The sequence below is a fragment of the Pleurodeles waltl genome, chromosome 5 (assembly GCF_031143425.1).
Source record: "Pleurodeles waltl isolate 20211129_DDA chromosome 5, aPleWal1.hap1.20221129, whole genome shotgun sequence".
In the NCBI taxonomy this organism is placed as follows: Eukaryota; Metazoa; Chordata; class Amphibia; order Caudata; family Salamandridae; genus Pleurodeles; species Pleurodeles waltl.
Window position 1 is genome coordinate 1101560999 of NC_090444.1, and position 26057 is coordinate 1101587055.

Below are 26057 nucleotides of genomic sequence, written 5' to 3' on the forward strand. Positions count from 1 at the left end.
TCCTGCTGCCCGATCGCAATGCGATCGGGCAGCAGGAATGCTCACAGAGACACTGGGGGAGAGGAAAAGCCTTTCCTTTCCCCTCGGTGCCTCTTTGGCCCAAACCCCCCACCCGCCGGAGGAGAAACTTACCTGTGTCTCCGTGATCGCACTGGAAGCACATGGCTTCCAGTGCGACCAGCAGTGGGTAATGAGGTCCGCGCGCTGGTGTCATTATGGGGTTGGGTGGAAGGGGAAGGTCTTCCCCTTCCATCCCCACCTTGGTGGGGGTGGGGGGGAACCCCACGGAGGGAGCGATAGCTCTCCCTCCGGGCTCCGTGCCAAGGACGTAATGGTTACGTCCTCGGCACAGGAGCACTGTGCCGCGGGACGTAACGGTTACGTCTGCGGCACAGAAGGGGTTAACATAAGATTATGAACTCACATTTAGAAAGTGGTTATTTTTCATAAAGTTTCTTCCACTAGGGATACAAACTCATATTTTGATAATTTCACAAGGAGTCTCCATTAGGATTATAAACTATATGTACATTCTTATAGTCCCGTAAAGTGTTATTCTTTAGAGTCAGAAATCAAAATGTATTTCATTGGTTCTATAAGAGGAGCTGGTGGAATCACATTTGCACATTCCATTTATCATTTACAGAGCACGTCCGGTATTAAGGTGCTCACTAGAACAAGTATATTAATGCTGACTGCATATGAGTTATGCCATTCATGAAGGATTTGCATATTCCAGTTATTGACGCATTCCAATAAATATATCAAAGGCTTTGGCATGTTATCACATGATAGTTCTCGAGCAAAGTATAGTTATTTGGAATGCTGTTTGCAGTTATCATATTAACTTGCATTGTATTTATGTTCAGGAAAAAAATAAAAAATAATGGATCTTCATTTCGAAACCAACAGTGAGAAATACAGAGATTGTCATATCATATACACTGTTAGACGTTATATATTTAAGTTGTTATCAAGCCGTTACTAAAAGATTTCTCTTGTCTTTAAAGCAGTACAAATCAAGCATATCTGTGTAGATATGCCATTGAGATGACACTTGGTGCTTCTGTTTCTCTCTGTACAAAGTGTACATCTAACCTAATAGTTGTTGGTGTCGGATGGGACGTAGGTTCAGAGAAGTGTGGAAGCTGAAATACCTCCCAATGGATATGGATGGCAAGGATAGTGCATCTTGACAGCTACCACGTGAAATTTATGAGTGGAATAAGGGTTAGGAAGAGCTAGCTATACCTGCCTCAATTAGTTGAGTGGTACGGTCCAAAGATAAAGGCCTACATTTAGTTAACAGAATCTCTGCTTCAGAGGTCATAGCAGTAAGCATCAACCGGACAGATCAAGCAAAACAACAGCTCAAATCCAGAGTTGCAAAAAGAGTCTTAAAAAGGTGGTGAAAGGCTCATAGAAGGCCAGAGAAGATCTAGACTTAAGTATACTTTGGGGGTTTCAGAACCTTTTAATTAATTTACATATGTCCTCAGAGGAATCACTCGATTCTGCTAAACCCAAGGAGTACAAATGCGCCCAGGCTCATCTTAACCCAATCTCCCAGGCTCTAAAAACGTAATTCTATTTATTAATGGATGTTATAGCACTGTTTCGACATCAGGCTCACTCTAACAGGTCACAGGCAGACCTAGCTTCGGTTAGAGAGCTGATTTACAAAGGGGCAGGCAGTCTGGTACAGTGTGTGGCCTACTTCCTAACAGGAGTAAATGCATCAAAAGCTGAAGCCAACTAGGAGTTTACACAATTGCTGACAATGTGGGGATTTTCTATTGTTTAGGGGGAGTCAGATTAAGATGACAGGTTAGACGCATTGACATTAGAGAAGTTATGTTTACTATTCCTTTACTTAATATGTATATATCAGGTGAAGTATATGCACCTGTTCAAAACCCTCATAAATAGAACACTTTCACAATATAATTTGCTTTGCACACAATTATTTCATGTCACCTACCAGGGAGCACAGATCATATCTCACAGGTCATAAAGGGTGATAATTATGACAATGCACTTAGTGTAAGGTTGCTGCAATCCGTTTGACAATTCTGTAACAAATCATGCAAGTACTAAACAATAATTTGAGTTAGGAACAGTTTGAGATTCTTGATCCCCAACAGTCTGGTGTATGGTCCATATATGGCAGAAAGATTGCCTCGGACGGGTAATGTCAGAGAATATTCTTCCTAGTACTGATCGGAGAGATACGTTCCAACCACGTTACTTATCTGCACATTTTGACATGTCAATCATGTGTTCCTTTTTGGGATAATTGCAGTCTGTGGTCAGAGCTGCAGAGTCATTACTAAAAACGTGCACATATATCACAATGTATTCAGATGGTTTTGTTAATTTGTGTCTTTAGTTTTAGACTGTGATGTCGCTCAAGTGTTGCCCCTTTTGTTCCAATGGAAAAGCCTGCAATTCCACTCAGACATATTACACCTACTCTATATGTGGGTGAATTGCCAAGCTGACATTCCTGATGGGTCTTGATTAACCCTAAATAAGATTTCTGCATTGTTTTGGAGCCAATGGGTTGAAGCTCCACATGCTCAAATACTGGGCACTAGACAGATCCATGTTTCTCTATTGTTGCATCCTCATCTGACTCAGTCCTTTTTTAGGACCCTTTCATTATTCAGAGGCCAAGTAAAAACTCTTGGTGTTACACAGGGGACACCTATAAGCCTTACATCTCATATCGAGTGACACTATGGGCTGCAGATTTAAGATATGCCGACTTCGTAACATATTTCCTTCCTCCAGACCTACAAATTTGTGATGGGAGAACTCATTGATTCAAAGTCAGACCATATGAACACCCCATTTGGTAGGCACAATGAGCCACAAACAATATACGCTTCACAAGAGGGAGGTCCATATAATGGCTCCCTGTGACAGCAAGGAGGCATTTTAAAATTGATGTAAAATCAAACCAGTAAGTGCTGAAAATTCGTAAATTGCTAATACAACTGTGTTCTAGTTACTATCAGTTGCTTCCAGTCCTCAACCTAAATGCATAACCCAGGATAACCTAAGACCTTAGAGCAGACCCAAATTCTGGAACGAGATAGTACTACACATCTGGGAGAAAAGTCTGTTATCCTTTCAGAAAGCTGTTGAGAGGTAACTTCTCTGCTTAAAATGAAGCATTACCTGATGTTAGCTGACACACATGACTAAATAACATCTGGGCTGCAGTGCATAATTTACAAATCTTAGTTAGTTGAAAATATATATATATAAAACCTAAATTAGCTCTGTGATTACTGTTGGAAATGCCCCTTTCTGCAAGGTTATCCCCAGTTTTGCCTTCCTCCTCCGGTTTTTCGGACTCATTTTTGTTTTGTTTTTTAGGATTCTGGGCACTTTACCACTGCTGACCAGTACTAAAGTGCAGGTGCTCTGTTCTCTATAACATGGTAACATTTATGTATCCACAATTGACATATTTAATTTACTTGTAAGTCCCTGGTAAAGTGCACTATATGTGCCCAGGGCCTGTAAACTAAATGCTACTAGTGGGCCTCCAGCAATGATTGGGCCACCCACTACAGTAGCCTTTTCAAACAAGCTCAGGCTGACACTGCATGCAGTTTAAAACTGCCATTATAACCTGGCAAGTGTACCCAATTGTCAGGTGTAAACCTTCCTTTTTATTACATGTACGTCACCCATAATGTAGGCCCTAGTTAGTCCCAACGGCAGGGTGCAGGGTATTTAAAAAGTTGGACATCTACTTTTAAGTTTAACATGTCCAAATAGTGAAAAACTCTTAAATGAGTTTTTTTTACTATTGCAAGGACTATCTCGCTCATAGGATAACATTGGGATTACCTTAAGTGTAACTCCCAATTATGAATAGATCGAAACGTGGAGTTCATAGGCATTCATTTGCGGTGTACTCCAAGGATCATCCCTCAGCCTCACTTGGTTCAATACCTACATGATCCCCCTGGCTGACATCGTTGGATCCCACGGACTCAACGTCATCTCCTACACAGATGATACTCATCTGATCCTCTCACTTACTGAAGACCCCTACACCACCAGAACCAACTTCTGCAACGCCATGACCACTGTAGCCGACTGGATGAAGACCAATTGCGTGAAGCTGAACTCCAACAAGACGGAAGTTCTGATCTTTGGGAAAAACACCTCCAGTTGGGTCCTTAGCTGGTGGATAGCTGAACTCTGACCAACTCCCATGCATACAGACCACACTTGCAACCTTGGCATCATCCTCAACAGTGAGCTGACCATGAAGCACTTCTCATGCTTCTGCACCCTTCGCATGCTCTGCAAAATCTTTAGATGGATCCCAGTTAACACCAAGAAAACAGTCACCCAGGACCTTGCCACCAGGTGCCTCTACTACAGCAATGCTCTCTTTGTCAGCATATCCTCCGAGCTTCTAAAGATACTCCAGATAATACAGAGCTCCTCCGCTAGACTCATCCTGGACCCTTGCACGTGCACCCACATCACCCTGACCTCAGAAACCTCCACTGGCTAGCCGTCCAGAGGAGATGTCATTTCAAGCTCCTCACACACACCTACAAAGCCCTACATGATCAAGGACCAGACTACATTAACCATCTTCTACACTTCCACCAGCCCACCGGACACCTGCACTCTTCCTCTAGGGTCCTCACAAACACACTGAGAATCCGGCGCAACCAGAGCGACGGGTGCCTTTTTCCTACATCGACACCAAGGCCTGGAATGAAATACTCCCTTTCTACTGCACCCTCAGTGGCAGACTTCAGGAAGAGACTCAAGATATGGCTCTTCGCCAGACACTTTGCACCCCAGCACCCAGATACCCCCAGGGGTAACATTAACGCGCTTTACAAACGACTGATTTATTGATTGAGTTTGGTGTCTCTGGACTCACAATTTAAAATCACAACTTACAGTAAAGTCAGATTTTAAATTGTAAGTCTGAAAATGCCACTTTAAGAAAGTTAGCATGTTCTTACTTAAAGCATTATGAGGGTCATTACGACCCTGGCGGCCGGCGGAACACTGGCGGTAACACCAACAGGCTGGCGGTGTTCCGCCAGTGTATAATGACCGTGGAGCATTAGCCACGGCCATACCTCCGGCCCCTCCACTATACCGCCAGTAGGTCATAATCCCCAGAGCAGTGCTGCCCTGGGGATTATGAGTCCCCAACGGCCAGCTTGTCCATGGCGTGTTTGCGGTAAGGGGGGACTCTGGGTGCCCCTGAGGCCCCTGCACTTGCCATGGGCAGTGCAGGGGCCCCCAGGCATAGCCCCATCGCTTATTTCACTGCCCGAATTTCAGGCCATGAAATGCCCGACGGGTGCTGCTGCACCCGCTGCACATCAACATTGCCGCCGACTCTATTATGACCCAGCTTCAATGTTGATGTGACTTTTCCGCTGGCCCAGCGGAAATGTCAAAATAGGGAGCCACCAATACCGCCAACACTGGTGGTATTGTGGGGCCCACGAATTCGGCTGACTTTTTGCAAGACTGCCGAAGTCGTAATGAGGGCCTATATGCCTCTGTCTGCTTCTGAATACACGTCTGGGTTGGTTAATAGCTGGGCTCTGTGCATTTCCTTTAGACAGCCACACATAATAGGAGAGTAGGTGTGACTTGATGAGGCTTCATGGGCCATTAACTGGCTTAATGGGAGGGGGGGGGCACGAGCTTAGCTGAATAGACTTGTCGTTTCCACCCTCAATGGGGCTTAACAACCCTGCATTGTCACTCCAGCCAGCTTGGAACCAGGACAGGGCAGGAATGGCACCTGTACATTTCAAAAGCCTACCTCCGGAAGCTTCTCCCACCTTCGAGAGCCAGGTCATCAAAGTATAAATATTGGACCCCTAAACCCCACCAAAGCAGATCTGAACTTAAATCAAGGACAGTCTGATTAGAAGAAGGACTGCTGTGCTGCCAGGAGGGACTGCCACTCTACAACTAAATGTCTGTGTTGGTCTACCACTGCTGTGCTGTAGGAGGGACTGCCACTTAGCCATTTTCTCTGCTGTCTGCTGCTTCTGTCCCACAGTGAGGGACTGCACTTGCTCTTCACATCCTTGAACCTAAGAGTCTCCAAGGGTTTACTGTCTCACCTCCTGTTCTTCTGATGTCTCGGGAACATCAAAGACTGCTTGCAACTCTCCCAATGCTGCTGGACTCTGCTATCCGCGAGCCTTACCATTGCCTGAGGTGCCCCCCTCCAGTCCTGAACCTCAGAAATAGGTTGTGCAGCTACAAACTTCAAAAAGCGACGCATCGCCCTGAGGGCTGCACAAATATTGACGTATTGCTCCAACAAAGATAATGTTCAGCGGACCCTCCGTGGGTTCTGTAGCTGTCCTACCTTCCATTGCAGTTGGCCTAGATTTTGGATTTGAACTGGAACCTCATTTCCTCAAGTAACCCTTTTACAGCTATAGACTTCCAAGCACTGTTTTCACATTTAATCTTTGAAAATTCCTATCCCAACTTCTACTGATTGGATTTTAGTGGTTTTTGTCTCGTTTTGCTCAGATAAAAATTATCTAGATTTCTAAACTGGTGTTGAGACTTTTTGTGGTGTCTTTCACGGTGTTACTGCAAATAGATATAGCACAAATACTTTACACGTTGCCTCTTAAATTAATCCTGAAAGCTCTGTGCCAAGTTACCAGACGGTGAGCACAAGTTAGTTTAGGGTGTGTCTCTGACTTAACGTGACTAGGACTGTGGTCCCTACTTGGACAAGCTGTATACCTCTGCCAACTAGAGAACCAATTTTCTTAACAATTACCAATAAGCTAACTGCATTGTGATGTCCCAATCTGGTGACCTAGTGAAAGCTGTACAAACAGTTGCACTATATATGTTTTGTAAAATCACAATACATAAAAAACACATCAGGTAGCTAAGAAATAATCGTAGACCACACTGAAGACATACATAGATGTTTATTGTGCTTTTCCTGGAAATTATTTCATTAAACTGCCTTGCATTCCTCGCATTGCCCACTTCACATATTTGGATTTTAAGCAATAGACATAAAGAGTTTATTTTATAGTAACTGCACATATGAGAACTTGCTTCTGTGCAAACTAATTCAGAGATCACTTGGAGGGTGCTGGTGAGGAAACAGCTTTAAAAAAAAAACAGTTTTGCTTCATTTTTTAAAAGACAGTTTAACATATGTTACTGTAATCTTGTAAGGACTAGCCTGAGAGCAACTCTCATCTGCACTTGAAGGAAAAAGTCATAACACTCTTATTATAGCTGTACCACCTATATACTATGAAATAGAACAAAATCACCCAATCACCCTCTGCATAGATAATAGTATCCATAAGGTTATCACTTTATGTAAAATAAAGCAAAACATCAACGGCTTTTTATTTACTTTCAGATCAATATTCAATGAAAGACCAATGTATTATTTTGAAGTGGTTTACAAAAAGAGGTCCACAAGTCGGGTGTAGACTAAAAAAGACTGGATGATCACTGAAAGCAACTTGAATACTCATTGTTTGCATTAGTGATTTTCTTTATATGTTTTATCATGGAAGGGGAGGAGAAAGTAGAGGAGGGGCAGAATAGGAACGAGTGAGAGAGAGTCCAATTCAATTCTGATTTCAGAAAACAAGGCAAAAAACAAGTGCAAAGGCATTACTAGAAGGAATGGTTTTGTTTTCCCTGAGAGGATTGGTGTTAAACCAAGAAGCCTTTTAATCAATGCTTTATACTACTTTCATGTTCTATGTAGTCTGCACTGCAACTAGTAATGGTCTAGAGGGGACTCCCGTGTGCCTAAATCAGCAATTCAAAAACAGCTTAGATGAAAGCTGTGTAAACAGTAGGTTGTTTCAAGAAATATGACTAAAACAGTGATGAGAGAAAAGAAGGAGAGTTTATGAGTCAGTATAAAATGTTAATGTTGCACTGCATCATATTGGCTTGAGAGGCAGGCATCATCCACTGTAAAGAAAGTCGCGGACAGCGGTGAACAAAGTTAAAAATGCATGAGAACTATCATAAATGTAACAAATTTTAAAGAGATTCAGTTGCTTGCAAAGTTTGAAAGAAAGGTTTGAGATTTGTGGAAGAAAAACTTTGCAAAGGTGTGCTCACTTACAAATTCCAACGCCCAAACAGTATGAATTTTTTGAGAGTAAAACATTTAATTTTACAATGTATTCTACAATCATCCCAAACCAATGTGTGCTCATTGGTTCTAGAACACTATTTGCATTCCCTTCTCTCGATTATTAAGAGTTGACAGCCAGTTTCAGATAATATGCCTTTTTTTTTAAACAATGACCTCTTTCTGGTAATCATTTCATGAGAACAGAAAATAAACCATTGTATTTCTTTTGTTTTCTATTTATGTTTCTATAAGCTTTCATAGAGCATGGTCCTCTCACCAATGCAAATCTCGAAAATAGTCCCAAATATTTAATCACTGGTTGATCCCGAGCTGTGAATGATAACCCCCAAATGAGCACAAATACATGGGAATACTGATATCAACAAATGCATGAAATAACATATTTGCGGAAAAATGTAAGCCGGTCTGGATTTATGGTGTGCATATTGATAAGACACTAACCGACTTGTCAGTTTTTGTTAGTTGTTCCTATTAAAAGCTGTGCTGCTTAAATTCTTTAGGTGGTCGGCAGCAGCTCATTTTAGGGGACCAGGATTTATTTTCATCATCAAGTTTTCATGCTGAGGAAGATCGAGAAAGGAGAAAAGGTAGAAAACAGAAAAAATAAAGACAGGAAAACAGTGACAAGTGGAGACGGAAAAGTACCTGCAAAAAAAAAAAGAAAGATACAGGCGGTGTAGGCTGGGGGGGACAAAGAGGCAGGAGGTGGAATCCAGACAACAGACTTGATATTCAGCAAAGCAGGCATTCGGCCGTGAGTTCCCAAGGAATACATTCGGCCCCTGTACTTTTTATTTGACACACGTTAATCACTGACTACTAGAAACGTACTGGGATTGTTAATGGATGAATAGAGAGTAAAAGAAGGAAGAAGCTTACGCCGACAATGCTCTAGGGAGACGATGAGACAAAACATGAGGGAATTCATCCACAGGAGAGCCTTAGGAAGACAGACTCGTGCTCAGAGGAAAAGCCGTGAGAAACAATAGAAAATGTTTGTACCTTGAATCTTCGTAGAAAGCATGTCATCGACACAACTGAACCAGCTTTTGAAAGCAACAAAAGACTATCAGACAGTAACATGGGCACCAGTTTAGTAAGAACTGTTAAAACACAAACATTTTAATGGCACCCAGACATAATTTCACTCTTAAAATATTTTCATCAGCCTTTTACTTGACTAAAAAGGGAACACTAAATCTTCGTAAGTTTTCAAAAATTCCATCTGTTTCCGTAACTTTTTCACAGTAAACAAAAAACATGGCTCAGAAAATGACACAAAAGGCTCTTTTACACTCTTTCTTACTCATCACCCTCCCCCTTGGCTTTAAAAACAAAAAGCCTTTGTTCATCGGTTTCACATATTCGGCAGGGACACAAAAACAATCTTAAGAGGAAAATCAGTAATCATGTACTGAAGAAACAAATCAATACTCGTGTATTTTACACAGAAAAGTGATGTAACCTCCCTGCCACTACTGTGACTATGGTAAACTCAAGTCAGTCACCCGGGTGGAAGGTAAGGATGCATAGTTCACATTTGAGCTCAGCATATTTTTTGTATAGGAATGATTACAAAAAGTAACTGATTGCGAACGGTTACAAAGTTTTTCGGAATGAGTGTCAACCCGTTTGCATGGCGGCAAACTAGAACAATAATTGTTTCTGGCCCTGTCAAAAACCAGCGCTAAAGCAGCGATACACTTAGGAGTAGGCAAATAGAAACTTATCACTCCTTTTATTTTGGTCCCAGAAAACTGATTTGCAAAATCAGCTGTATTCTAAAAATTGCGGTTTGTGTGGGAATGGTATTGTGCGCTTTGTATTTTTAAAACCTTTCAAGTATTTACAAAATGGTCTTGAAAGTCAATATGCAGCGTTTGAGGTATCCGTGTTTGAGATTTGTCAAGATAATACCGAGACTGTTTCCAAAAGACCATGGACCAACAGCAGCAGACTGGTGTCTGGGTACATCCAAGAAGCTTAATGAAGCTTGAAATATAGTGTAATCCTCAGCACTGCAACCTTCTTCTAGAAATAAGTAGTGATTTTTCCGGGTAATGTTCTGGAGTGGCTTATTTTTAATATGCATTTTTCGTATTAATGCAGTTTTAAATGATTCATAAGTAGAAAGGATACTTAGAATTTAAAATAAAATAAAATAAAAAAACCCAGCCTTCATTCAGAAACTGAAATTCTTGGTTTCCAATCTGCAAAAGGCAATTTAGATCTGTAGGACTAAGCCTGCCGCAGAGACATTGTCACCTCCTCCTGCTGTTTGGTAGACCTGTGTGCACACCAACACGGGAGCTATGCATATCTCAAAGTCACTTTCTTCCCAACAAGAAACAGGGCGGGTCTCCTTAACAGGAATCCTGGTGCTGCCTATTTCTCGGCTGACAGAAAAAGAGTCATCCAGAATCAGCCTGGCTTTGGTGGTGTCTATCTGTGCTGAACCACAGACGTGCCGGTTGGCAGTCAAGGAAGCCTTGGCAGTGGCAGACATGGTGTTCTTCCACATGGATCCTTTGGAGACAGCAATTGCTTGGAAGGCAAGAGTGTGAATGTGCAACCGAGTGAGTTTGCGATGACCTTTCTTCAACTCTTGGGAGTTCACAAGCCGGTAGAGTTCACGCATCTGATCAAGAATGGAGGCTACTCTTGGATAAGGATCAGAGAGGACTGTGATATTTCCTCCCTTTATCAAACTCAACAGGTTTGGCAGCTCTTGTTCATTCATTCCCAATGAATCTGCGTAAGGAATGACATACTGTAGAAGATCTTTCATGAGGCTCTCTTCCACAAAGGACGCCATTTCGAAATGGGTCCCTGTGCTTGGGTCAGTGGATATCAACAGGTCTTGCAGAGCCTTCAATCTTGCACTTCGTTGACCTATGAGAAAACAAATTTCGTTACACAATCAATATCTAAATATGTTTTATTACACAAGGCTCAATTCTTATAACTCTTCAAAGATTTTTAGAGAAGTACATTTTCAAATCATTACCTGCACATTGACATTGACATGTAACAGGGCATGCCCTGCCTCGTCATTTCTCATTCTTCAGACTTTGCTGTATCTCAAGACCATGTGCCTCCTTACCATAGTTTACCAACAGTGTGCACAGATTTTACTTAATGTCTGTTGCAACTGTGCCCAATGTGCTTCCTTCAATTCTGCACGTGTTGCTATAAAATTTGGAATATAAACAAACAATACCAATGATATTTTCTGTTTAGACATTGACAGTTGACGTTTGATTGGATGGAAAAGCGTGCACATGGGGATCGTCTCATCTGGAACTGCACTGCTTTTCCACAGAATTCAAATGCATGAAATTGAAATGAGGTGTATGATGCCAAATGGTAGAATTCCCCTAATGTTTCACCTAGAAACACATGTGCCTTCCTACTTGTTAGACAGACCTATTTTACATTCAGTACCCCTTTGAATGTCATTTTGTTCACAATTGTACGGTTCTTAATACTGCCACAAATCAGACTCAAACGGGTTAAAGTCTTTGTAAGTTAACGTGGACATCTGTTTTTATCATCCACTTGTATGCCCATCAACATTTTTCCGTTTGGCTTTTCTTTTAGTCCTATCAATGCAATACATAAGATCCCTTTTAACATCTAATGTGTGAAGACCTCTTTCAGCGACTGAGTCTGGCTGTGAGAAAAAAAAACAGGTACCTCAATTGTTTGGTTAATATGAAATGGTGAAACTACTTTTTAGCGGAATTTAGGGTTTTTCCTAAGAACTACCCTAACTTTGTGTAACTGAAGAATGATTCTTCTGAAGTTAGAGCTTGCATTTCACTTACACATCTTAGGGAAGTGACAGCCTGTAAAAAGGCTACTTTCCATGAAATAAACTGCAAAAAACAGGAATGCACAGACTCAAAAGGTGGATCCGTGAGTCTAGTGAGGACAACATTAAGGTTCCATAATGGGCCTGGAGGAACCCTGGGTGGAAGGACTATTTTGAGGCCTTCCATAAAGGCTGTGATTACTGGAATTCTGAATAAAAAAATATGTTGCCTATTTTGGAGGTAAGCACCTATAGCTGCTAAATGAAGTTTAATATATGAGTGTGCTATGTTTGCTCTTTGTAAGTGTACCAGATAACAAACAATGTCTTGCATTGAGGCTTTGAGTGGATCAATGTGTTTAGGTTGATAGTAGCAAACAAAACGTTATCATTTTGCAGCATAACACTGTCTAGTTGTAGGTTTACGTGCCTCTCTAATAATTTCCATACATTCTGAGGGGAGATTCAAGTAACTAAACTCTATGACTTCAGGAGCCATATCACAAGATTGAGGGTTTTTGGGGTCTGGATGTCTAATTTGACCACGCCTTTGAGTCAAAAGTTCTGGCCTGTTGGGGAGTTTCTTGTGAGGAACCACAGACAGATCCATTAGTGTTGTGAACCAAGGTTGACATGCCAATGTAGGAGCTACAAGGATCACTGTGAGTGATGTTTGTCTCATTTTGTGAACTAGAGATGGAATGAGTGGGAGAGGTGAAACCAAATATCCATGACCAATTAATCCATAGAGCATTGCCCTTGTACTGAAGGTGTGGGCATCTGGACGCTTAGTCTTCAAATTTGGAATTTTCTGTGGTGGTGAAGAGATCTATTTGTGGTGTTCCCCACCGCTGAAAGTATTGGTGAAGTACTTGTGGGTGAAGTTTTTATTCATGGACTTGGTGCTGCATCCTGCTGAGGAGGTCTGCAAACTGGTTGTCTATTCCTGGGGGACATTCTGCCAGTAAGTGAATGTGATGGTAAATTACCCATTTCCAAATTGTCAGAGCAAGAAGGGACAATTGAGATGAATGCGTCTGCTCTTTTTTCTGTAGATAATGCATGGCTGACATGTTAATTGTACGAACTAGAACCAATTTGTGAGAGAGTTGTGGCAGAAAGGCTTTGAGTGCTAGAAAGACTGCTTGTAACTCCAAGTAGTTGATGTGAGAAGGTTGTTGAATAGGATCACATATGCCTTGTATTGTGAGGTGTTGTGGTGAGCTCCCCAACTTATCTGTGATGCATCAGCTGTCGGAGTGACTGGAGGCACTTAAAGGACTGCCCCTTAGAAAGGTTGGTGGGATTCATACATTGTAGAAAGTGGTGAGTCTGGCGGCCCAACAACACTAGATCCTAGAGACAACCCTGTGACTAAGACCATTGAAAGGATAGAAACTGCTGTAAGGGACTCTCGTGTAGTTTGGTATGAGTAACAACGGTAATGCAGGAAGCCATCATCCCAAGTAGCTGCATCACTATTCGCAGTGTGTAAGAGTGTTTTTCTTGTGATTGAGAAAGAAGAGTTCGGAAAGCTTGACTTCCAGCTGGGCTTGGATATATCAACCCTGAGTGTGCATTGAGAACTGTTCGTAGTTAGGGCTATATCTGTGAAGGTTGCAGTTGGGATCTGAGAAAGCTGATTGTGAATCCCAAGGTGTGGAGAAGGTCTACTGTGTACTGAGTATGACTCTGATATTGTCGGATGGTACTGGCTTTGATGAGCCAGTCCATCAAGTAGGGGAAGACATGGATGTGTTGTCTTCTGAGGAATGCAGCAACTACTGCTAGACATATTGTGAATACATTAGGAGCGGTTGTTACCCCGACTGGTAAAACCTTGAATTGATATTGTTTTCCCGTAATGACAAATCTGAGGTATTTGCGATGTGCTGTATGAATGGGAATGGGAAAGTATGTGTCTTTCAGATCTAAAGCGGTAATGAAGTCTCTTTGCTGTAATACAGGAATAACACCTTGGAGAATGACCATATGGAACTGCTTTGAGAGAATGTATAGATTGAGAGGTCTGAGGTCTAGAAGTGGTCTTAGTGACCCATCTTTGTTTGGTATAAGGAAGTATAGGAAATATACTCCTAACCCTTGCTGTGATAGGGGAACTGGCTCTATAGCCCCTTTGAGAAGAAAGGATTGTACCGCTTCTCTTAAAAGAGTAAGATGGGCGTATGAAAGTTTGTGAGTAGACAGTAACCATGTTGGATAATTGATAGAACCCATTGATCTGTGGTGATATTGGATCACTGGGGACAGAAATGCTTTCGAATTCCCCCTTCTGGAGGGGTGTGGGCTGGTGGAAGGTGGAAGTAGTCAATGGCGTGCATTTGAGGCAGAACCTCTAGAGATGGACGCCTTACCTCTACCTCTATTATTTGCAACTCTGTAGGAACCTCTGAAGAAACCTCTGAGGGAAGTGTGTGCCTTGCTCTGTTTGAGAGGTGGGAGGCTCAGTGGAAGATGTTTTGAAGCCTCTGCCTAAATTGAGGCCGGCGAAAATGATCTCTATGCGGTGCAGTGAATAGGGCCCCCATATCTTTTGTGGTTTCTGAATCCTTTTTGAGGTTTTCTATGCTGGGGGTCATCCTCTGGGACAAACAAGTGTTCTCTATCAAAAGGCATGTTAAGGACTACCTGCTGGATTTCTGACTTGAAGCCTGAGCATCTCGGCCAAGCATGCCTTCTTATAATAACACTGGGATTTATACCACGTGCTGCAGTACCCACTGCATCAGTGGCACACCTAATGGAGTTGTTTGAAATAGTTTGCGGTTTTGAAACTATTTCTTGTCCCCTTTTTTGATGTTCCTCTACGAGGTACTGGAGAAGATCCTCCATCTCGTCGCACTGGGCAATTTCATATCTTGCCAGAAGTACCAGTAAATTGGCAATACACCAATGATTAGCAGCCTGTGCAGCCACTCTTTTTTTTCTGCTGCATCAAGTTGTTTTCTTTCTTTATCAGGAGGAGGAGCATCTCATGTTGATTGGCTAGTAGGACAGTTCTATGCTGTGCTGAAAACTATAGAGTCAGGATGTAGGAAGGTAGCCTCTTTCTAGCCTTGTTACCCACACTTTTGGCCTGTTTGTGAGTATGTCAGGGTGTTTTATATGTCTCACTTGGACCCTGCTAGCCAGGGCCCCAGTGCTCATAGTTTGTGGCCTGAATGTGTTCCCTGTGTGGTGCTTAACTGTATCACTGAGGCTCGGCTAACCAGAACCTCACTGTTTATGCTCTCTCTGCTTTTAAAATTGTCACTGCAGCCTAGTGATCATTTTTACCAATTCTGATTGGCACACTGGAACACCCTCATAATTCCCTAGTATATGGTACCTAGGTACCCAGGTTATTGGGGTTCCAGGAGATCCCTATGGGCTGCAGCATTTCTTTTGCCACCCATAGGGAGCTCAGACAATTCTTACACAGGACTGCCACTGCAGCCTAAGGGAAATAACGTCCACTTTATTTCACAGCCATTTTACACTGCACTTAAGTAACTTATAAGTCACCTATATGTCTAACCCTCACTTAGTGAAGGTTGGGTGCAAAGTTACTAAGTGTGAGGGCACCCTGGCACTAGCCAAGGTGCCCCCACATAGTTCAGGGCGATTTCCCCGGACTTTGTGAGTGCGGGGACACCATTATACGCGTGCACTACATATAGGTCAATACCTATATGTAGCTTTACAATGGTAACTCCAAACATGGCCATGTAACATGTCTAAGATCATGGAATTGTCTCCCCCATGCCAAATCTGGTATTGGGGTACAAATCCCATGCATCCCCGGGGCTCCAACCGCTGCTGCCAACCCACAAACAGGCTTCTGCCCTCCTGGGGTCTGGGCAGCCCAGTCCCAGGAAGGCAGAACAAAGGATTTCCTCTGAGAGAGGGTGTTAAACCTGCTCCCTTTGGAAATAGGTGTTAAGGGTCTGAGAGGAGTAGCCTCTCCTGGCCTCTGGGAATGCTTTGAAGGGCGCAGATGGTGCCCTCCTTGCATAAACCAGTCTACACCGGTTCAGAGATCCCCCAGCCCCTGCTCTGGCGTGAAACTGGACAAAGGAAAGGGGAGTGACCACTCCCCTATCCATCCCCAACCCAGGGGTGGTGCCCAGAGCTCCTCCAGTGTGTCCCAGACCTCTGCCATCTTGAATGCAGAGGTCTGAGGGCACAATGGAGGCCTCTAAGTGGCCAGTGCCAGCAGGTGACGTCAGAGACCCCTCCTGATAGGTGCTTGCCTGGTTAGTTGGCCAATCCTCCTCTGAGGGCTATTTAGGGTCTCTCCTGTGAGTTTCTCATCAGATAACGAATGCAAGAGCTCACCAGAGTTCCTCTGCATTTCCCTCTTCGACTTTTGCCAAGGATCGACTGCTGACTGCTCCAGGACGCCTGCAAAACCGCAACTAAGTAGCAAGAAGACTACCAGCAACATTGTAGCGCCTAATCCTGCAGCCTTTCTCAACTGTTTCCTGGTGGTGCATGCTCTGAGGGCTGTCTGCCTTCACCCTGCACTGGAAGCCAAGAAGAAATCTCCTGTGGGTCAACGGAATCTTCCCCCTGCTAATGCAGGCACCAAACTTCTGCATCAGCGGACCTCTGGGTCCCCTCTCATCTTGACGAGCGTGGTCCCTGGAACACAGGAGCTGGATCCAAGTGACCCCGACAGTCCAGAGGTCCTTCTGTCCAAATTTGGTGGAGGTTCTCTAAGTCCTTGCCTTCCCACGCCCGACAGTAATCCTGTGTACTGCGTGAACTGCAGCTGCTAGGGCTTCTGTGCACTTTTGCAAGGAATCCTCCATGCACAGCATAGCCCGGGTCCCCAGCACTCCGTCCTGCATTGCTCAACTCGCTGAGTTGACCACCGGCTTCATGGGACCCTCCTTTGTAGTTTGAGATGACAGCCGTGCTCAGATTTCTTCAACGCTTGTTCAAGTGCTTCTGCGGGTGCTGCCTGCTTCTGTGTGGGCTCTCTGTGCTGCTGAGTGCCCCCTCTGCCTCCTCCTTCCAGGGGCAACCTCCTGGTCCTGCCTGGGCCCGGACAGCACCAATTTTCTTCAAACGCGACTCTTCAAGCTAGCAAGGCTTGTTTGCGGTCTTTCTGCGTGGAAACAACTCTGCATCCTCCAGCACGCCGTGGGACATCTTCTGTGCAAATGAGAAGTTCCTGGCACCTTCTATTGTTGCAGAATCTTCAGCTTCTGCCACCCGGAGGCAGCCCTTTTGCATCTTCATCAGGGGTTTAGTGGGCTCCTGCCTCCCCCTGGACACTTGCGTGACTCTTGGACTTGGTCCACTTCCTTTGCAGGTCCTCAGGTCCAGAAATCCATCTTCAGTGCTTTGCAGTCAGTTGCTGTCCTTATCACGACTTTACTGTGTTTCTGGGGTAGTAGAGTAACTTTACTCCTACTTTTCAGGGTCTTGGGGTGGGGTATCTTGGACACCCTTAGTGTTTTCTTACACTCCCAGCAACCCTCTACACACTACACTAGGCCTGGGGTCCATTCGTGGTTCGCATTCCACTTTTGGAGTATATGGTTTGTGTTGCCCCTAGGCCTATTGCATCCTATTGTATTCTACAGTGTTTGCACTACTTTTCTAACTGTTTACTTACCTGATTTTGGTTTGTGTGTATATTTTGTGTATTTTACTTACCTCCTAAGGGAGTATATCCTCTGAGATATTTTTGGCACACGGTCACTAAAATAAAGTACCTTTATTTTTAGTAACTCTGAGTATTGTGTTTCTTATGATATAGTGCTATATGATATAAGTGGTATAGTAGGAGCTTTGTATGTCTCCTAGTTCAGCATAAGCTGCTCTGCTATAGCTACCTCTATCAGCCTAAGCTACTAGAACACTACTAATCTACTAATAAGGGATAACTGGACCTGGCACAAGGTGCAAGTATCATCAGGTACCCACTATAAGCCAGGCCAGCCTCCTACACAGGAGGTATCTGTGATCTAATAAATAAAGGGTCTGAGGGTGCCGCCTTATATTTCTTTTTAATCTACCCTTGGAGTAATAACTCTTGACCTAACAGATTCTTTAAAAACGTCTGTGGCGTGTCTAAGCCTACCTGGCAACATGGGTGGGAACTGACTTACTTTATGGGTGGTAGTCAGTGTATCAAAGAGGAAATCCTCTTGAATAGGGTCAGTGTGTATGTGTACTTTATGGTAAGCAGCTGCCGGTGCAATGACCAGTTGGTCGGCCTTGTACTTGTCCTTCGACACCTTTTTAGGAGAAGCAGTGTCCAAGGTCTTTTGAAAAGTAAGTCTTCTCCTGACTGGGATGGGGGGGGGGGGAAGCAAGTATTTTTCCTGTTCCCTTTTGTATGTGGAGCTGGCGCTGGCGAGCGTCCATTACTTCAAGAACTGGCTCTACTGGTATAGCTGCCTACCAGGAATGAGAGAAGTCTTTAGAACACAGAATATTCGGTTCCAAAATGTTTGGAGTGGAAGCCTTGTTTGGAGTGGTAGGTATCGGCTCCGAAGCTGATGTGGAAGGCTTATTTCTCGGAGCCGAAATGCTCGGATCGAAGGGTCGACTGTGAGGGATGCTGCTGAGCCAAAGGTCGATGCCGAAGACAGCTTAGTCTTGGCAATTAATTTTTGGATCAGACCATGGCCCGAAGGCAGTGGTGGCTTGACAGCCAGTTTGTATGTTTTTTTCAGAGTCTTTGTATGGGAGGCCGGTGCTAATGTACTCATAGGTTGTGCTGAGGTTAGCGGCTGACTTTAGATGTCCGATTCAAAGTCAGACTCAGAATCTTGAATAAAGAGGGCTACCTTGTGTTCGATCTCCTCCTGTACATGCTCTTTTTCGAAAATATCAGGAGTGTCGTTCGGTGTCTTCAACACCATCTACAACCAACACGCTCTTCGGTCCCAGAGGGTCTTTTGGGATCTAAAAGACCAACAGGCGTCGCAGTTCTCCTTTTTATGTTCCAGGGACAAGCACAAGTTACAACCAGGCATTGATCGGTGTATGGGATTTCGAATGGCATCAAGGGCAATACCGAAATTGAGTCCATTCCATCTGCCCTGGATATTCCGACACCACGTGAAGGAGTAGGCCCGAGGAGGGAGTTGGCACCCTGAAAAGCTGTAAACCGACCCTCAATGCAGAAATTCGGGTCAAGTATGTTAAATTTGAAAACACAATCGAAATACAATACTGTAGATGAAGAAAGACATACGTTGAGAGTTCAGAATAGACCAAGCCGAGGAATACAGGAGCAAGAAGAAAACACGTCCGAACCCATTGCCGGTGAGAACAAAATCTAACAAAGGACTCATTGCCCATGCATAGTATCACTGAGAGAAGTCACTCGATCTTGTGACTCGAAAAGATTCTTATAACAAAAACAACTCGCAACACTTTGAGCCGAACACTAGATGGCAGAGTTATGCAAAGCATGTGTATCTACAGCTACACACGCCATTCAACATTTGGTACCTGTAAATAACCTTGTGTTCCTCTCTAGTGGTATAGTATGGACTCAGAGAGGCTGATTGTGTTATTTATAGAACCGTGCTGTACATTGTATATTAGTTTAGAACCTCTGTTATTAAAGTAAGCCATCAATGTTCAAATCTTCTTCTCCTAGAACATGCCTCTTTTGAATATGTGATGAACAACTAGGTCCAATACAACTACTTGCCCACACCACTACTGCTAAACAACTAAAAAGTCTCTACAACGAAGTACTGAACAACTACTGTCTAAACAACGATTTTGCCTGAATAACAATCAGAGATGTGGAATTCCTATCGCCAGACGCCTGGGACATCTTGTTTGGGGTCAAGGGCTATAGGTTTTCATGTTTATTTTGTCCTTGGGACAAGTAGGCCCAACCTTCTGCAGCACAAACCCTTTGGCTGCTAGTTTACAGAGAGGTGGAAATGTCTGCAGTTGAGGTAATGTGTGTCCATATGCTAATGTTCGAACTTGTATTTATGGTTCACTAATTCAAAGCCTTCATTATTAGGGTGAGAGCTGTAAATAAAAGTTTTAAGGTCACACTGCACTACTGACAGTGATGCCAGTGGAAGAAAAAAAGAAAAAAGCGTACACACTTTTAGAAAGTTTAACAATATGAGGCTAAGTATAATGCTCCCAGAATGCTCTCTGATTAGATGCAGATGTTTGCAGAAGCTTGTAAGCAAGAACAAGGATTCTTAGCCTTTAAAATAAAACGTTCAGAAAAAATGCAACTAGGGAAAAAAGGTTTCGCTACTACGAAATTTCAGGTGCTATTTCTTTGAAGCGCCATTCAGTAAAATGTGTTGATGCATGCTAGTATTTCCAAAAATATTCCTAATGGAAAATCAGTGTAACCATTTTCAACAAGATTATGGGAAGCATGAAAATAAACAAGCACTGGTAAAGCCAACCAATCCAACATTTTTGTGGGTCTTTTAGTTTCATCATTGCGTGTCTTGTTTTGACATGCCGTTTATAACACTTATATGGGAGCTGCCAGGCCCTCACCGTTGTAACAAACACTGGCAAAAAAAAAAAAAAAAGGTTTTTCATCTCTAAAAGCACACGTTGCCACCAGTGGTATAACCAAGGTCCTGCAGCCCCCTCCAGTGGTCCCTTCAGCACAGCACCTGCCCTGAGTTAGCCTGGAGAGGGGGCCCCTCCATGTTCTTTGTAAAAGGGCCCCCTCCAGTTTCATTACACCAGTGATTGCCACTGTAGTTCCTGACACTGAAGAAAATTACTTTGTGTGACAATATGCTCCTTGTGGAAGAGCAGAATGCGATCACTCACAGTAAAGCCAGCCGACAGAGAGAGAGAAATAGAAGTTCAATAAAAACAAAATTTCTTTGTTAACACCAGACCTAATTAGGGACCCAATACTTGAAGAAAATCACAAAAGTGCATCCATGGGATATGTCTTTGAATTAGTGGCTTTCATGAATTCACAAGAAGTATACCAGGAAATCGTACCCCTATAAAATATTTGTGAACTGTATTTTAGCATGGGACGATATGCATGCGTAGATTTGCTCATGTGAAAATCTACTGAACGTTTGCAAGTTAGTTCACTTTCCCTTCAACCACATTCTTCCCCAACCCTGGAAGAAGTTCTACTTCTGCCATTGTCAGGAGTACATTTCCAACCTTTCTTATTGTGGGAAAAGATTAGAGAAAAGCTGGTGAAAATTCTTAAAACATGCAAGTTAGTATTTGCAGACTCAAAGGCATTCCAGCCCTGGAACTATTGCTTACTGCTTCCTCCAGCCCCAGTATGTAGATCTGCAGAAAGGTGTCAAAATAAGGAAATTGCTACAGTAGGGATTGAAATTGCAATTATTCAAGTCCTACTATGGTAATACCCCTGGCATATTCAGAGAGGCTATAATCAGAGCTCTTGCATAATGAGATTGCTGCCATAATTTGTCACTGCACTTCATGGCACCAAAGGGACAAGTAGATATTTTTACAGGACAAGTAGATTTAAAAAGCAGCCTGTCCCATGGACAAGTAGATATTTTAATAAATTCTACACCCCTGACAATTGCCTGAACAACGAATTTTAAGGTAAGTTTTTCTTTTTAATGGAATATATATATATATATATCTCCAAAAAACAAAAAGCCCAGGCACCAGTCCATGTTAAAATCCAAGCATTTAATAGCATTTCTGAGCAGCAAGACAAAAAATCCTGACGCGTTTCGGCAACAGCAACAGCATGCCTTGTTCACAGGTAAGTAATCCCCTAATGCACAGCTATATGGAAATTAAGCGCTCCAGTTCAGGAAGTTATTTATATGGAACTGTGCATTATGGGAGTTGGAGTTTGGTTATTGAAGTCACATGACTGTGTATTTAAAAAGCACTGGCTCACTCACACCTGCTCTTACTTACCTGTGAACAAGGCATGCTGTTGCCGAAACGCGTCAGGATTTTTTGTCTTGCTGCTCAGAAATGCTATTAAATGCTTGGATTTTAACACTCCAGGTCTTTTGGATGCAGATTAGATCAGCCTGAAGGGAGCAGATGTAATCTAATTTTCTGATATGATTCTCTATTCCCGCAGCATTTCAAGAGACCACATGAAATTTACAGTTTAAGGCCTGGTTGTAGTAACTTCCCCTTTACCCGAGTACTGTTTGGGGCCCTGCCAACCAACTCCAACTATCATGCTTAGGACTGAAAGTGGAAAAGGGACATCTTCCACAAGCTTCCCTGCTCTTTCTCCAAGGAAGAGAGAAACCTTAACATTTTCCAGGGAGGAAGAGCTAGGATCTCACCTGTGGAGAAAATTACTTCTGTTCAAGTATGGAATAGAGGGGGACTGCTGTCTAAACAAATAGGAGTCTTTGCCCCAAACTGGAACCACATCTATGCCTCTACGCTGCAATTGCTCAGAGTTAATTTTACAATGGTTTTGGAATGAAAACAGGCCTTTGTCTTTATTGTTCCTAGACCTTGCTCTAGGTACAAGCGGGAGATATCACTACTTTTCAATTAATTTTAACTCATCTATATCTATGAAGCAGGAATTTAAAAGAGCAGTTCAGAATTAAAGTTCAAATCAAATAAAGCAGAAAACTCAAGGCATACAGTCGTCTCAGAGAAATATCCGCCACCTTACAATTGGCATCCCCGTCACTTAAAGTGTCAGATCTTAAGATCTGAGTCACTGAGTTTGATTTCACATTGCAAAATGAATCAGCGCATGGATTTAAGGGAGACAAAACCCTCTTTACAATAGGTGGGTTATCTTGATTGTCCAGTGGAGGACTCCGCAAGGGGACCAGATCGAATTCTTCCCGAGGCGGAAAGGATCCTAGATCTTCCAAGTCTTTAAACCTATCCTTCCTTGGATCCTATTCATGTTTTTCCTTGGAAAAGGGAGTTCCTGCAGGTCCCAAGTCATCAAACTTTACTTTTCTTGTTTTTTTGGGGGAAATTTGCCGTTTACCCTTTCTTCCCGTCTTTTCCCCCTTTTTTTTTGTCTTTACCGTTTTCCTCTCTTTATCTACTTGCTTAGTGGTTGCGTTCCTGTTGTGGTCAGCAGTCGAAGAGTTAGAGCGTATTTTAGAAAGCGGTAGAAAAATAGGGAAAGGCGTAACTGGGGAAGTCGACTTTTTTCCAAGTTTGCAGGCATCAAAGTTTTCGAATGAAGGAGGAGACTTGAAAATAGTTTTACAGAGAATACTCAACACTATCTTGATGGAGGGTTTCCTTGAAGTTCAGCGATTTAAAGAACGCTTGGGGTTTACCTGCCTGGGTTCCCTTATTTGTGTGATCAGGGTGTTTAGAAAAGTTCACATTCAAACATGTGTCCAGGGCACACAACGGTATACTAGAGCCTCGGCACCCCACTTTTTTGTGAACTTCCTTTGTGACTGGCAAGACTTTCTCATCCAGGATTGGCCCATCCTTCTTTTTGTCCATCAAAGCTTTCAGTATTACCAGGAGAATATCTTAAGTATGATTGAAACTATTTATTGAGTTTTCCAAATATTCAACAATAATATTCTCTCTAAGCATTTAATGGTCTCTGAGATTACTGTGTGTTGATCTGTAGGATAATTTGGAGAGTTCTCAGGGATCATAAAATCGGGGGTCAATGAAGAAAATAATGGAGACAAAGTGGGGAAAGTTCTTGGCTCTCGGACCGCAGTTGCGAGACCCATCTCCTTGCGCTCCGAGTTCCGAGGCGCAAACCCTTCCGCATCTGTGGCATCCTCTAACATCAGTTGCGCCTCTGCATCTCTCGGTCCTCACTAAGCAGCTCATTGTGGTGCGCACCTTCGTCCTCTTCGCAGCATTGAGTCCCTCCCTTTCTCCTCTCGAGCCCGCGCCCTGCACTCAATGTTATTAGATGATTTACTATTCAATTGGTTATGAATGGATGAGCACATTGTTTTCCCAGGTCACCAGCATGGGAAGCATTTCCTGCCAAGTGGCCCATGTCATGTTTGGCACTTTTAGCCAGTCATGACTATTTAACAAACAGCACATTGCATTCTGTGACTAGAGTTTCACTTTTAACACTGTAAGCTTCCAACCGAGGGGAAAGAGTACAAGATGCACACAATTTGCAAGCAATGCCTTTAGTAGAAATAATTTGGCATAATGAATAGCGTAAGGAGGGAAGAAAACCGTTGCACACCCAACAGCATTTATAGAAACAACTACACAAATCTGCTTCACATCCAAACTTGCTGGGGTAATACAATATCTGAAGCAGTTTGGTGTAATGTTGTATACAGGCAGTGTCAAAAATGCATGGGATGAGTGCTGTGTACACTTACATACACCAATCTAGCTGGCTGGCAAATCTAGCCAGTTGAGAAGTATTACTGGTTGTGTGCATTACCTTATTTTCTCATTCATCAACTTTCAACAGAGAACCCAGTTTTCATAAATACATCTCTTTTCTAACAAGTAAATTCGAAAACTGTAGGTGTGAGTTTACCTGTAGTTGGAGATAAGAACTTTTTTTTTTTTTAACAGGAAAGTTATGCACATAGCACTATAATGCAATACTCACCAGCTTCAAAAGGGAAACTGTCCATCATCTGAAGGCCACCAATCACTAGCACATTTGGTCTAAAACTGGACAACTGTAACCTAAAATCTTCCAACGAATCGATCAAGGGATTATGAACATCGTTGTGCACTATGTATCTGAAAGAAGGAATAGGTATAATGTAACCGATTGTGAAAAATGACCATAAGGCAATGTTTAGAGCTACTACTCTGATACAAAACCTGTCATATTCCTTAAGACTCACTGGATACATTCTTTAACTACACATTTCATTAACAGGAAGTTTACCTCAATAGCCTATTGGTCACGATTTGCAATGACATAGTAGTACACAATCCTTTTGGCAAAGATACTTACTAGCTTTTATCTCCAGACTGAGCAATCTTCATTAGAAATCATAGTTGACAAAAATCAAACATCGCTGTCCCCTAATGTACAAGGCACACAGTAAATATAGGTTTATACTATATCCCATCTAAAGGAGATCGGACCTGGCAGTTTGGCTGCACTGTTCTAACTGGAGCAGGTTCAAGTCCGAATTGCATCAGGATTGTCTCTAGTTAGAGTAGCACAGGGAACAAAAAGAAAAAGTTACTTACCTTCAGTAATGCTATTTCTGCTGGATACTTTAACTACAAATACCTCATCTTCAGACTATCACCAGGTGTCATACTAGACCTGGAGAACTTTTCCAGCAGTATTACTGTATGTCGATATTTGGCTCTGTGAAGCTGAATGCTGGTTTCATGCCACACTGGAAGTGATAAAGCGCAACCACATATAAGTGGAATCAGATATAAATAGTAACTCTACACGTTGACATAAATTTTTATCTTGGGACATATTTAAATGTTAAAAAGACCACTCCACAGAATAGAAAGGGTGGACCGCAGTAAGGAATCTGTAGCTGGATAGTGTACCCACAAGAAACAGCATTACAGAAGTTAAGAATGTTTGTTTTTCGTCTGATGGATACTTCTAAGTGTAGATTCCTCACCTTCAGTATAGATACCAAAATGGTACATTCCAAACAAGGAGGGCCTATGAGCTGGATGCAAATCAAAAAAGTCCTGCAGAACTGAACAGGTGGAGTGTCCTCCTTCTGGACATTTCTGCAAAGACAGTAGTGATTTGTGGGCACTTTGACACCCACGTCACAGACTGACAAACACCCATTGCGTTAATGCTTTCATAGTGGCCTTGGCCCTGGTGGAATGGATTCAGGGGCTGCTTCCTGGCCAGTGCATATCAGATCTTGATGCAGAGGACTATCCACCTCAACAAGATTCACTTTTGCACAGCCTTACCTTTCATCACCCCGTAACACCCCACAAAGAGTAGATCATCCACTCGATGGGCCTTGGTACAATCAATATAAAAAAAAAAAAAATGTAAGCCATTTTATGGTCCAACCAATAGACCCTTTCCCCCTCTTTCGAAGGGTGAGTTTAGGCCACAGTCTCTGCTAAGAAAGTCACCCAAGTGGCCAGCACCAATTTGCCAAAAAGAAGATGGTGTAGGGTAGA

The 26057-nt window shown here is 42.9% G+C and overlaps 1 protein-coding gene across 1 annotated transcript in view; it reads right to left on the reverse strand.

Moving 5' to 3' along the window:
- Positions 1–6955: 6955 nt before the first annotated feature.
- Positions 6956–26057, reverse strand: part of LOC138296305 (ADP-dependent glucokinase-like) — a 136728-nt gene continuing 117626 nt past the window's right edge. The window contains exons 5-6 of the mRNA XM_069235320.1: positions 24532–24668; positions 6956–11074 (exon numbers count right to left, since the gene is read on the reverse strand). Coding sequence (XP_069091421.1) covers positions 10407–11074; positions 24532–24668 — 805 coding nt within the window. The 3' untranslated portion in view covers positions 6956–10406. The remainder of the gene's footprint in view (positions 11075–24531; positions 24669–26057) is intronic.